Consider the following 14279-nt stretch of genomic DNA (forward strand, 5'->3'; position numbering starts at 1 on the left):
GCACATTCATCCACCAAAACTGATCCACAGATACGATGTGAAATGGATCAGGCTGCTGATCACGCTCTTCTGCTGAATGAGACGGGTCTATAGACGTCGCAAAGAAGGGAGAGAGAGAGAGAGAGAGAGAGAGAGAGAGAGATTGCTGACACTTCCGGATTCACAAACACAGACAGAAACAGTTGCGTCAAACGTCGTTTGGGATTAGTCTAAAAAAGAAAGGAAAATGAATGGTTTAAAAGTTTTTCTCGTTTCAATCAAGATTAACCTCGATAATTTTTTATTCTTTTTCCTAAAAAAGAAAACAAACACAAAAATCAACGCTGAGTGCTGAGCCAAAAGGTGAGAAATTGCAGAAGAGAGGGTGGGGAATGGGAAGGGGAGACAGGGTCATAAGGCGAAGAGACAGACGGAGCGTGAGACAGCCTCCGAGATATGTGAACGCAGGTGCCTTGTGTCCACAACCTCCATCAGAGGACCACAACACCTTCCGTGACTCCGGTCCTCCCCTGTCCTGCTCTCCCTTTTTAGTCTCCTCTATGGTTCCCAGACTTTTACAAATAAATTGCTGGTGTGTTGATGCCCAGTAACGCGTGGGCGTATTCCCTGGTAGCATTTTCCATTGGATAAAATCAAAAGATGAAAACAGCCTGCGAAAATGAAAATACTGAAAAACAATAAGCCACAGTGGGAAAAAACAGAAGACGCAGAGAGAAAGAAAGGCTTCAGAGATACACACAACAAACAAAACAGTTCCAATTTCAGTTTCCTCACTGGGCATGCAGCATGTGCACACAGAACCCACTGATGCTGCACCACGTCCACTGGGTGACGGGCCCCACTCTATGGTGGACGATGAGCATTTCCACGAACCTGACAGAGGCTTGCTGCTGATTCATATATCAAGACATTGTACAGGCAGACTCTCTTCCCGGAAGAACTGGAATGCTCCCATTCATCGTCTTCAGAGTGTTCAAACCCTCGTTTCCATCCCAGTCTTTTTTTTCTTTATACAAATGTCTTTGGGAAGACTTCCTTTAAGTGAGGAATGGAAAGTTGTTTGATTACTCTTGATTTTCTCTGTTATCATGTTATTCTATATAAATCAAGCATGCTCAAGTTGACCCAAGAATTGGCCTACAAATACGTACGCAGTGGACCAGCCAAGATACTTAGAGGGCTTGGTTTGGAATTAACATGTAACCAATCTCTGCTGACACAGTCTGCTGGTCGATACTGAAATACCTATAACCTGTACCTTGCCTTCACCTGCATTTCTCTCACCCTTCCCATCCATTCAAATGCAAATGAATGCAAAAAAGCACTGTCAATCGATATTAGACATTTGCGCTCTTCATCTGAAGCAGACCGGTGACCCCAATGCAGTAAAGACCGACGTAAAGAAGACATAAATTCTGACTGACCCATCTGCATTCACAGCCACAGACAGAAAGAACCACGTCAAACGTCGATCGGGATTAGCCTCAGAAAGAAATGAAAGAAAGAAAACGGGGAAAGTGTAAAAGAAAATCTGTCTTGCGTCGATCAAGTTTAATCCTTCCCCCTTTTAAACAGGAAGCAAGAGACACAGTGTGTTGAGCCAGCATCTGAGTAATGGCAGAGAAGGTGGGTGTGGAAGAATGGGAGGGGGTTGGGGTGTGTGTCAGAGGGAGGAAACAAGGGAGATTAGAAAGGCCACAAAGCCCAGCGACAGACGGAGAGTAAGACGGCATCAGGAAGGGACGCAGGTGGCCTGTCTCCTCCACACCCTCCCCCAGGGGTCCACACCTTCCATCACTCCGGTCCTTCTGTCCTGTTCTCTCCTGGTCTCCTCTCCGGCTCCCCGATTTGTTTCTTCTTCATCAATGTTGTGTTCTTTCCATGAAACATACGGGCCTTTCCCCCTAGTGACAAGTTTCTTTCAGGACAAGGAGAAAAAAAATCACAGTGAAATAGCAGATAGAAAGGAAGAAAAAGACGCCCCAGAGAAGGAAAGAAAGGGGAAAAGTTTTTTGGTAAAAAAAAAACAAACCACCCTACAAAAAGACTCTCCAGGGAAAGGGAAAACATAGTGAAGACGACACTAAGAGGAGAGAGTGAAGGCGGAAATGTATTCAGTGAAAGAAAATGAAATGAAGAAAACGATACAGGAGATAAAAGAAAAGGAGACAGGGGAACGAACACAGTGCAGGAAAACGGTGGTTTTGTGGTTTCTTCAGAAAAAGGGTTAGCACGTGCACACAAAACCATATCTGCTACGCCATGTTTGCTGAAATCATGCCCACAGCCTACAAGAAAATAAGAAGAAAAGAACCTCAGCAGCTGCGGTGACCTAAGGCAGTGGTGTGAATAAAAACAAACAAACAAAAAAAAAAACCCAGACAAACAATCAAACGTGGATGGTCTCTGTGATGTTAATGCATCCAATCGAGAAAAAAAAAACTATTTTGTTTACACACAGATTCATAGTACATTCACCAAGAATCTAGGCCACGTCCATAATATGTAAGAATCTGGGACATGTCCGTCATAATCATATAAAGCACATGATATCATCATAAATATGAAACACAATGTGTGCCTATAAAAACTATGTTGACCAGATGGGTGTTTCATGGTTGATTATCTACTCTCTCACTCTTTCTGTTTTGCTGCTAATATTCAGTTGTGCAATATGTTTCAATTCGTTATAAAATGTATTTTGTTTCAATCAAAATTTGGCAAATGTTCTGCCATTGTCTAATATCAAAGCAATAATCACTATCATATTTTATCATATTTATAGGTTCCAAGTCCGCACGTTGTCACATTTCAGACCATACCTCGACTGTCTGCACTGCTGATATCAACTTTAAAAATTCAATCAGAAACTGGTTGCATTTTTTATTCATTCAGCTCTGTCTGCTGCAATTCACTACTTGCTGGTTTGCATTCAGATGATTTTGAACAATGCTGTAAGAATCATTTTCAGAAGGTAACCCCCCCCCCCCCCTCCCCCCCAAAACCACAACGACAATAGAGATCACGTTACCCCACTCTTACGTCAGCTTCACTGGTTACCCATCCAGTACAAAATTCAGTACAAAATTGCCATATTGGCTTATCGCCTCTTTGAAGGATCTCTCCAGTCTTATCTTCTGTCCTTCCCGTTCTCTCATGAAAAGCAAAAGCTCCTTCGAGTCACCCAAACCTCTTCAAAGACATATGGCCAAAGGGCCTTTCAGTATCAAACACCTTCTGTCTGGATCTCCGTCTCTTACCAACGCTGTCCTCTTTCAAAACCAACTTGAAAGCCCACCTGTTCAAACAGGCCTTTGGGTGTGATGAAGCATAGCTGTTGTCTGCAGTCTACCTCCTACCCACACCACTTTACCCTCTACTGAAATCATCAGGTGGTGTGTGTGTGTGTGTGTGTGTATAATGCGTGTGCCCTGTGTGTGTGTGTGTGTGTGTGTGTGTTTGATTGTTCATATATGTAATTTGTAGTATTGTCTTGCTGTGTGTGTGTGTGTGTGTGTGTGTGTGTGTGTGTTGTATTTTTATGTGCAGAGATATGCTAACTGTATATGTACTGTTTCATGTGAGGCGCTTAGAGCCGATTATAATCATGGGAAGTTTGCACCATATAAGTACTATCTATCTATTATTATCATTATGATTATATTTATCATAATCATCATTATCATTATTATCATCATATCATTACTATCATTATTTTTGTTATTATTATTATTATTATTATTTTTTTTTTTAAATTTTACATGAAAAACAAACTTGTTTTGAGTAATATTTTGCTCTGTCATCGTAATCTCAAAGTAACATTCATCATTTACAGATTTATTATTAATTGAAATTCAAGTAGCTTCAATTAATATCTGGCATTGTGTCAGGTCAAAGGGATAACCAGTGTATCCTGTTTTACCACTTAAAACAATACGTTGCTTCAAAAAAATATTTAGCAAAATACTATGTCATTGTTTTTAATCCATTTGTAAAACTTAAGGCGTGCTATCGCCCAAAGTTCCCACTATCCCATGATGACCACACGCTGTTATTCGTCTTGTGTCATGAATACACCACGTAGTCACTGAATGAAGATAGGAGGAACGAGATCAGAAAACCCCCCACAGAAAACCAGAAAGCGATAGTTGAAAAGGAAATTCATGGTCCATGATTTCCAGGTCAGGATTACTGAAATGCGCCTCTTGCCTCCGAACTGGTGAGACGAAAAAGCAGGAAGAGAAGCTGAAGGGAGGTGGAGGTGAAGGAGAAGGAGGAGGAGGAAAACTAAGACGAATAAGAACGAACAGAAGATGAAGTAGTAGTAGAAGAAGAAGAGGAAGAAGAAGAAGAACGAACGATGAAGGACGCGCCAGAGATACACAGAGGACACTGCAAGACACGGGAAAACGTAAGAGAAGAACGTTGCGAAGAAACGAAAATACAAGAAAAAAAATCTAAAGATAATGAAAGAAGACAGAGAAGTATACAATGAAGGGGGAAAAAAAAACCAAACAAAAAAACACCCCCAAAAACACAGAGCAAAACAATGCATCGAAGGAATGAATGAAAACAGAGGTGTGTACAATGAATGGAAAAGAAAATAGAAAAAAAAAACCCACAGAAGAAGACAAGACAGCGGCAGGGACAATGAGTGTGGAGAGAAAGAAAAGAATGCTTCGGGGCAGAAAATTAACACAACAGGGGGATGTAGCCCTCAAGGAGGAGGGCTCGACGAAAAAGACTGTGAAAATTTAAAAAAAACAACAATTGAAAATATTACTTCGTGAACTTTCGGGATCAGCGCATAGGAAATGGGAGAGAGAGAGAGAGACAGAGAGAGAGAGACACACACACACACACACACACACACACACACACACAGAAGAGACGAGAGAGAAAGATCGGTGTTCAGAGAAAAACAGTTAATGAGACAAGACAAGACAAGACAAGACAAGAAGAAACACGGTAAGAGACGAGGAGACCAAGATAGAAACAGACTGAGAGACAGTGACGAACAGACCAAAAGACAGACAGACAGACAAACAAACAGACAGACGGAAACTGACCATGCCCGACAGGAAGATGGTGAAAATCAACAGGAAGACGACGTCCGTGCATCCCCGATGTCTCACCGGGCTGCTCAGCAAGCCTTTCTGGTCACCGGGGTCCTGCTTGAAGCAACCACACAGAAAGCAACACGTCAGTCTTTGGCTGAAATGAGTAGCACGTGGTCATGTATGACAGAGAGAGAGAGAGAGAGAGAGAGAGTGCGCACGCGCGCGTTCGTGCGTGTGCGTCACTCAGTGCACGCATAAATATGTCACTGTGTGTGTTACTCCACCTTTCCTGTTTAAAAACAAATACTCCCCACCCTCCGTCTTCATTTCTTTTCCCACCTGTTTTTCTTGATTTACTTTAACTATTATAATAATTCTGAAAAGTGAGAATTTCATTTGAACCATTCAGAGTCTGAAATAAAGTTACTTTCGACAGACTAAATAAAGAAACCAACATTTCTTGTTTCTTCCCTCATCAATCAAACTCCCGTGCACGTTATGATACTTCAAATGGATCGTCATACAAAACATATAACAAGCATTTTGTTAATATGTACAATACTTGTTCATCTACACTTTGAATGTTGGTCTGGGTGCTAGTTGTTGTTTTTTTTTATAGGTGAAATGATGCAGCCAGGATCCCGTGTGCAGCACGCACTTAGTGCATGTACAAGCATCTACGAACAGGAGAGTCATTCGCGGCAAAATTCTGTGGAAAAATCCATTCTGACAGTAAAACAAAGTACGCTTGCACACAGAAAAAAAAGAAGAAAAAGCAACTCTGTTTTCAGAGAAATATTAATGAGAAGAGTCGAAGTGACATAACACAATACAACACCACACACTGCTATAAACTGGAAGTAAATTGCATGCCTGAATTTCGTGGTTATTAATCTCTCTGTCTCTCTCTCGGGGGGGTGCGTGAACTGCGTTCGTGACGAAGAGTCGCACTGTGTTATCCTGCGTTAAGTTTTTCTCTCCTTCCGTGGATTAAGAGCAATATAGTCTCTAAAAATTGCACATGTACTTCGTGAAGTACCATGCCATCTGCAGCAGTTGACTTCAGGGCAGCATGTGGTTGCTTTCTACCGGTATTTCTGGCCTTTATGTTCAAAGGGCCATGCACAGAAGGGCAATGCGCGTCGCCATGCTCAAGTTGAGAAAGAAGTTGGACGGTGCTGTGGCAGGTTTGCTCCTGTCGTATTTGTTCTGGGGGAGTTTTCTCCTACAGTGCGGAGATATTGAAAGCAACCCGGGACCCAACCCTTCTCGTGACAGCATGAGGCAGACCCGTCTGGCCAGTGGTGGGACCAGTAGTACCAGAGCCAGCCTGGAGAGACCAGTCGACTCGCAAGGAGCCACCACCAACCAACCTGCGAAGGAGCCCACCATGTCCGACCTCATGACCATGATGCAGTCCGTGACGACATCGATGGCCTCCATGAGAACATCGGTGGACACCAAGCTTGAAGAGGTCAAGCAGGAAATTCACGTCCTCCGTGAGGAATACGTCGCCATGCAAGAAGATAAGAGAGGGCTGAGAGAGGAGGTGGGTGAACTCCGAGAACAGAACGAGGTTCTACAGATGAAGAACGACGAGCTTGCTACGAAATTGGACACCCTTGAAAAGAAGACCGACGACTTGGAAGGAAGATCCAAGCGTAATAACCTGATCTTCTATGGACTGGACAGAAAGCAGAACGAAACGAATGACGACTGTGAAGGCAGGATCCAGGATCTTCTTACTGACACTCTGGAACTTTCTGGTCATGTGGAGTTTGACAGGGTTCATCGACTAAGTTCAAAACCAGACTCACCAATAATCGCGAGATGTGCTTTTTATAAGCAGAAAATAGACATTCTCAAAGCAAAGAGCAAACTGAAGGGCACTAACATATTCATCGGTGAGGACTTCTCCGTCAGAGTACGAGACCTGAGGAAGATGCTGACCCCCCACCTGAAGAAGGCGAGGAGTGACGGTAAGCGTGCCACCATGGTATACGACCACCTCCTCATTGACGGTAAGAGATTTACTGTTGGCAAGGGTGACATGCTTGTGGAGTCAAAATAGGACTCGGGTCGGCCCACAAATTCCAAGGAAAATTTGTCTGTGGCATTGACAGGAGTAAATGATAAGGCGACACCGGCTGAATTGACACAGGGCCACAATAACAGAAAGGCAGAGTTAGCACGTGCAACATGTTTACCAGTGTGTTGTGATGAAAACGCGGTGGTCTCTGTGTCAGTTGGGAATGAGAATATTGCACGTGATGGTGTGTGTAAAGAAAACATGTGTTGTTTATCCTTGCCTGTTGATGATAACGTGTCCAAAAATGTTGATTCATCGGATAAACTGTATTCCTATTCTTTTGTGCACTGGAATATAAATGGTTTGTTCACAAAAATACATGACAAAGACTTCGTTTCTTATGTTAGTTCTTTTGATTTTATTTCTTTGGTTGAAACATTCGTAGAAGATTTTCAGTCTCCTGTATTTGATGGACACACAGTCTTCTGTAAACCCGCCATAAAACTTTCGACACATGGAAGACGTTCTGGTGGAGTTATCTGCCTTGTAAAGAATGATTTGTGTTCCTATGTTAAATCAGTCAACGTGGAGTCCCATCTTTTCTGTGCACTGTTAATTGATAAATCTTTGTTTGGTACTTATAAAGACATTATGTACATATGTGGTTATGTTCCACCTGAGGGATCGCCTTTCTATTTACATTTTGATGTTGGAAATGGGATTAATTTACTGGAAGACTTCGTATGTGATTGTTTGCTTTCCATTCATGACAATGATGTGTACGTGATGCTTTGTGGTGACCTAAATAGTAGAACCTCAAATATTTCGTGTGATTGTGAAGATAAATCGATTGATATCAATGACCATTATTTGAGCGGACCTTTGTGTGCAAGCAGACATTCTGAAGATACCGAACTTAACAATCATGGTAAACTGTTGCTCAGTATGTGCACTGTTTTAGAATTGTGTATTTTGAATGGCATGTGTGAGGGCGACCTTCAGGGTCGCTACACGTACGTCTCTGACAACGGTAGCAGTGTGAATGACTACTTCTTAATGTCATGTGAGTTATTTTCTGAAATCTTTGGAAAGTGTAAACTGAACATATCAGACAGAATTGAATCAGATCATATGCCATTAGAACTGTATGTTAACTTCACAAATGATAGTAAGTATAGTACACAAAAAAATAATTGCAGTTATACAATTGAGAAGTTTGTGTGGGATGAAGAATATGTTGTTCTGTTTAGTAACACAATGTGCTGTGATGAAATTAAAACTCAAATAGATATCGCTATAAATTTGATAGGTTGATTTTAATGATGCACTTATTGTTTTCAATGATTGTATAAAGAGTGCAGGTAAGTGTATGAAGAAGCAGGTACGTTTTAGTAATAGTGTTAAGAATGAGGACTGGTATGATAAGGAATGCCATGACAGTAAAAGAAAGGTTCGCAATTTGTTAAAGAAATTTCGCCGCACTTTGTCCGTTCCTGATCGTGAATTATATCGTAAAACCAGACGAGAATATAAACAAATGCTGAAGAGAAAAAAGAAACAATTTAATGATTCCTTATTATCTGAATTACTTCAGTCTGTAAATAATCAGAAAATATTTTGGGACTCAGTACGCACAATTTCAAAGAAGAAAAGACAACCTGTGAATAATATCAGTATGGATACATGGTTTCAACATTTTAAACAGCTACTTGAGAAATATAGAGATACTGATAATGATTCATTTCAAGACCATGTTCAATCTGATATTGACGATGTTGATCTCAGTAACGCTGATGATGATAATTTGAATCGTCCTATTTCAGTTGAGGAAATTTTGTTTGCTTTAAGGAAATTGAAGAAACGAAAAGCTGCTGGGCCTGACGGGATTATAGGGGAACTATTGACAAATGCATGCAAATGTAATTCAGTAACAGACTTTCTGGTTAAGTTTTTCAACTATTTATTTGATAAGGGGATTTATCCGGAATGGTGGACAGAGTCAGTTATTCTTCCATTGTATAAGAAAGGTGACGTAAACAATCCTAATAATTATAGAGGTATATCCTTATGCAATGTGTGTAGTAAATTATATAGTGCAATTATTAACAGGAGTCTACAGGAATGGGTGGAGGAAAATAATATTACAGGAGAATTTCAAGCTGGGTTCAAGCGAAATTATTCTACTATAGACCACATGTTTACGTTGATGGCTTTCATACAAAAACAGTTTTGTTTAAATCGCAAATTGTACGTGGCTTTTATTGATTTTGAAAAAGCGTTTGACTCCATTAATAGATGCTTTCTTTGGCCTATCTTGTTTAAAAATGGTATCCGTGGAAAACTGTATAGATGTATTATGAGTATGTATGACTGCGTGAAGGCAAGGGTGCGTTGCGGTGCTGCTTTGACTGAATGTATTAGCTGTACGTTTGGTGTTAAACAAGGAGATATTTGCAGCCCAGTTTTATTTTCGCTATTCATAAACGAGTTAACAGTAGAAGTTGTCAATTCTGGAAGACACGGTGCCACATTTACTGGTGATTTTATGGAAATTTTTATTCTTCTCCTAGCAGATGATGTTGTATTAATGTCGGAAACAATAATAGGGTTACAAAATCAGCTAAACAGTCTGCAACGTGCCGCTGCTTCTCTTCAACTAAATGTTAATATGGATAAAAGCAATATAATAGTGTTTAGAAAGGGTGGATATCTTTCCGTAAGGGAAAGATGGACATATAATGGATTGATAATGCCTGTTTTTACAAATATAAATATTTAGGTTTGTATTTTTCAACACGTTTAAGTTTTACTTTTGCCTGTAAAAACCTGACAAGCAGAGCTAAAAGTGTATTGATAGGTGTCATGAAGAAGTTATGGTTGTTGAATAACCAGTCACTGAAACTGTTCTTGAAAATATTTGATTCTCAAATTCAACCTATGATACAATATGGTGCAGAATTATGGGGTCTTGACGCTGCTGCTATGCACTGTGATAAAGTTCATTTGTATGCTCTGAAAAAATTTCTTGGAGTGTCCCCACAAACACCTAATGATTTTATCTATGGAGAAACAAACAGATACCCGATATCTTTACAGTCTGCTACTAAATGCATTCATTATTGGTTAAAGTTGACACAGATGGATACTCATAGACTACCACATAAAGCATACATAATGTTATTAGAACTGGATAGCAGAGGCAAGAAAAATTGGGTTTCGAATATTAGGGTGAAGCTATGTGAAAATGGATTTGGTTTTGTGTGGCTTAGCCAAGGGGTTGGGGATACTAAAGCTTTTATTCGTGTGTTTCGTGAAAGAATGATTGACAGCAGATGGCAAAACTGGAATTCACATATCCAAGGCAGTGACAGATTTGAGATTTATCGACTTATCAATAACCAACATAGTTTTCCAACTTATATGTCTATGAATGTTGACAGGCATCTGAAGCATGTAATGACCAAATTTAGATTTGGCGTTTCTGAATTGTTTGTCCATCGATATCGTTACAGACAGTCTAACATTTCTGATACTATTTGTCCGTTATGCAAAAAGTCAAAGGAAGATGAAGTCCATTTTGTGCTAGATTGTGCAGAATTGAGAGATATCAGAGAACAATTAATTCCAGAAAAATATTTCAGACAACCTTGTTTATTCAAACTCGTCTTGTTAATGTCATCTACAAACGAAAGTCTTGTTAAACAATTCACTCTTTATCTGTGTAAAGCGTTTAAACGTCGAAGTGCCTTCGTAACATCTTGAACGTTCTGTGTATTTGTACGCGACTTTCATGTTTATCCCCCTTCTAAGGGGCTATGGCCTTTATGAATAAAACATCTTCAGTCTTCAGTCTGTCTCTCTCTCTCTCTCTCTCTCTCTCTACACACACACACACACACACACACACACACACACATCTCTCTCTCTCTCTCTCTCTCTCTCTATATATATATGTGTGTGTGTGTGTGTGTGTGTGTGTGTGTGTGTGTGTGTGTGTGTGTGTGTGTGTGTGTGCGCGCGCGCGTGCGTGTGCGTGCATCTGTGTGCAAGCGAGTGTGCACGTCTGCGGGTAAAGAATCCCCCCCTGTAATCAACCCAATAAAACGTGCATTATCTGTGTATCACCACCCTTTGCAGCTTACCACTGCTCCTGTTTCTAGTTTATCGGGTTGGTTTAAAACTTGATTACGACTCCTCATTACAGCAGACAGCCGCCGCAAGCCTATCTTTAGAGGAGCCACATCTGTTACCACTAAACCGAGCACAAAGTGGCAGAATGAATGTGGGGAGGGAACCCTCACCATGCGGCAACAATGTACTTCCTATACAGGTCTTTCAGCGTTCACGGTGTGAACATGATTAAAGAATGTATTTGGTCTTGCTCATCGTTGCATCAAAAACGCGCGCGCGCACACACACACACACTCACACACACACACACACACACACACACACACACACACAGCGACTGTACCAGATGGGAGAGATTATAGATTATGTGTTTCTTGCAATTGTAACCATGTCATTAATGTAAACCTACCCATTAATGTTTTTTCATGTTCATAAAAACGTTTTACTTGCCTTTTATGCTAATGACTTATTCACAAAAGTGTATTAACTGATAAAAACTACAGTATCAACGATATGCGCATTTTCTATTCATTTGACTGGGAAATCGCCCCAACAAATATAAATGCCACATTATGCTTTCAATCAAAGAAAATATTACTTTTATTTTACAAGCACAACAAACTCACAAAATTGTTTATACCCAAAAGCTTGCTTTAGAATTCAAAAGAAAAAAAAAGAAAAGAAAAAAGAGTTTTATAAAGAATATTATCGTTAATTAGAATTCTTTATTTTACAAAAAAAACAACAAACACACAAAAAATAAACAAGGGACTCCAATAAAGGTATAAGCTTCAAGAACAAACATGATTTTATATTAAAAATACCATTAAAAAAACAATGATTATCATTATCATTCTAGAAAAAATGAATAAAACATCAGTTCCTCTATTCATTCATGTATTCTTTAAGAATGTCTTTACAAAAAACTCTTGTCTGTGTCGTGCTGTCCACACCTAATTTACTGGTCGTATACCCTGCACTAATTTACCGTTGCCAGACTTCTGCACCCCCTCCCCCTCCAACTCCCACCCCCACTCCAAAAAAAAGAAAAAAAAAAAAAGAAAAAAGAAAAAAGAAATCATATTACAAAATGTCTCCCGTCCGCATCAAGAAGCGAAACACATTCAAGAAAAGCCAGACATGAGTAAGACTGATTTTTAACGACAGACGAACATTCAGAAGCACTTGGCGCATCTGCGAAGGCGTCTCTTAATTTTGTAGACGCACTATTTAAATGAAAAACTGGCAGTTTGTTGGGTGGGGATGGCGTTATCTTGGAAGTGCCATTTGTCACTGAAATCTGAAATCATCCACTTACATGCTGAGTTTTTAACGGAAACTAGCAAGCCAAACAATCAACCAGTTTTCGCCGCAGTATTTTTTTTCCGCGAAGCTTTGGAGACAATACTTCTTTTCATAGATACATGGACTCCAGCCCGTTCTTTGCATGCAACCATCTGTGTTTTTTATATGATACACACACATAGTTATGACACACGTTGAGGTTCAGCTGGGGCTGAAGAAATGGTTCAAGGATGGTCATTTTTTTTTTCAGTTTCACACACGTCTACCATAATCCTCGTCTTCATCAGCTGGACGTTGAATCAGAGCACGTGCTCACGATCATTACCAAAGAAAGAAAATGTAAGCAAATACAACTGTATTTCCCCGTGGGGTTTTTTCCATCCCTGTTAAGTGTTGACATTCAAAGAAACACTTTCCCCCCATTTGTGTTACTTCTTTAACTCACTCAGTACGGCCAGTCCTCTCTTCTCCTCTACACACAGACCCCTCGGATGTCCAGTGGGTGTCTGAATGACCCAACCTTTAGCTTCCGTCGTCAGAATTGTGGTATTCTTTGTCAACATTCGCGTCTTCAGTATAAGAGCCTTCCGCTTGCAATATTTTGATGATGGTAATTGGGGTGAAACGCTGTTAACGTCGTCTCTTTCGCCGTTCGTATGGAGAGAGTTAACCAGTTTCCATCACATAACTTGTTAAACAAAAAATCTAATGTTGATCTGTATCTTTGCTTCCAGTTACCCTGCGCCGTTAGCACTGGAGTTGTACACGTCGTTAGCACAGAAGTGAACTCGCGTGACCTTTCAAGGGAATATCAAGGAAGTCGTTCAGACTGTGTAAGAGTTTGCCCAATTATTACTCAGACACAAACAAAGGTGGCAAAAAATCCTTGTCTGTGTACTTTGGAGGACGAAACAGGGGGACACAGACAATTGTCTCACTGGTGATTAGCCTCACTCAGTCGTTTCCACGCAAGTAAATTATGGGGAAATCGGAGTGCACGGGAATTTTTCATCCCGCTTTCGTTTTTTAGGAGGAAAATAAACACATAATCATGGGCGCACACACATGCGCGCGTGCAACCAATAACGCTTGTATATATGCACGTACGAGCGCGCGCGCGCGCACGCACAAACACACACACATACCGGGAAAACATACACACAAACATAATAAATTTATGCCATCTGCGTGACGTTTAACGTTGGTAATTCCTTCTCGCACAGAGATCGGAACACATTAAGAGTCTTTGCTGCTTATAGCTATATAGCCCCGGCCTCACAGGACTGAAAAGCTGTAAATAATGGCCCCGTAGAGCCTGGAAAGAAAAAGGGAAAAGCCCGGAAAAGATAGGCACAGTCATACCCATGCATAGAAACCAAGGACGTGTCTATGAGGTTGACCATTCCGTGATATTTCCACCAGAGAATTTTAAAAAATATCCTGAACACAAACATAATCATACATAATACAAAACTTCATTTATAACAACAGTCGTACAAACAACAAAAATTGCCTTCGGCCACTTCATAATATGTTCCGGTAAAAATGCCTAATCACCAAGTCCAGAAAACGACAAAACATTTCAAGGTTCTTTAAAATATGGGTGACTGGTCCAGCAAGGTAGAAAACGAAAAAAGAAAGAGATGACAGGATGAAAGGACAAACTCAGAATCAAAGAAAGCGGCTGAGAAACGAAAGAAATTCTAGCGTAGAATTTCCAGAACGTGGGGAACTATTCAAATTGAAAGAGCCCC

At 40.5% G+C, this 14279-nt stretch overlaps 1 protein-coding gene across 5 annotated transcripts in view; it reads right to left on the reverse strand.

Annotated features, from left to right (window-relative positions):
- Positions 1-14279, reverse strand: part of LOC143280570 (choline transporter-like protein 1) — a 138431-nt gene that overhangs the window by 65712 nt on the left and 58440 nt on the right. For all 5 annotated transcript variants that reach the window (XM_076585267.1, XM_076585264.1, XM_076585266.1 and 2 more), the window contains exon 3: positions 5070-5171. In XM_076585267.1, the coding sequence (XP_076441382.1) occupies positions 5070-5171 (102 nt within the window). The remainder of the gene's footprint in view (positions 1-5069; positions 5172-14279) is intronic.

This window comes from Babylonia areolata, chromosome 3, assembly GCF_041734735.1.
Source record: "Babylonia areolata isolate BAREFJ2019XMU chromosome 3, ASM4173473v1, whole genome shotgun sequence".
Lineage (NCBI taxonomy): Eukaryota > Metazoa > Mollusca > Gastropoda > Neogastropoda > Buccinidae > Babylonia > Babylonia areolata.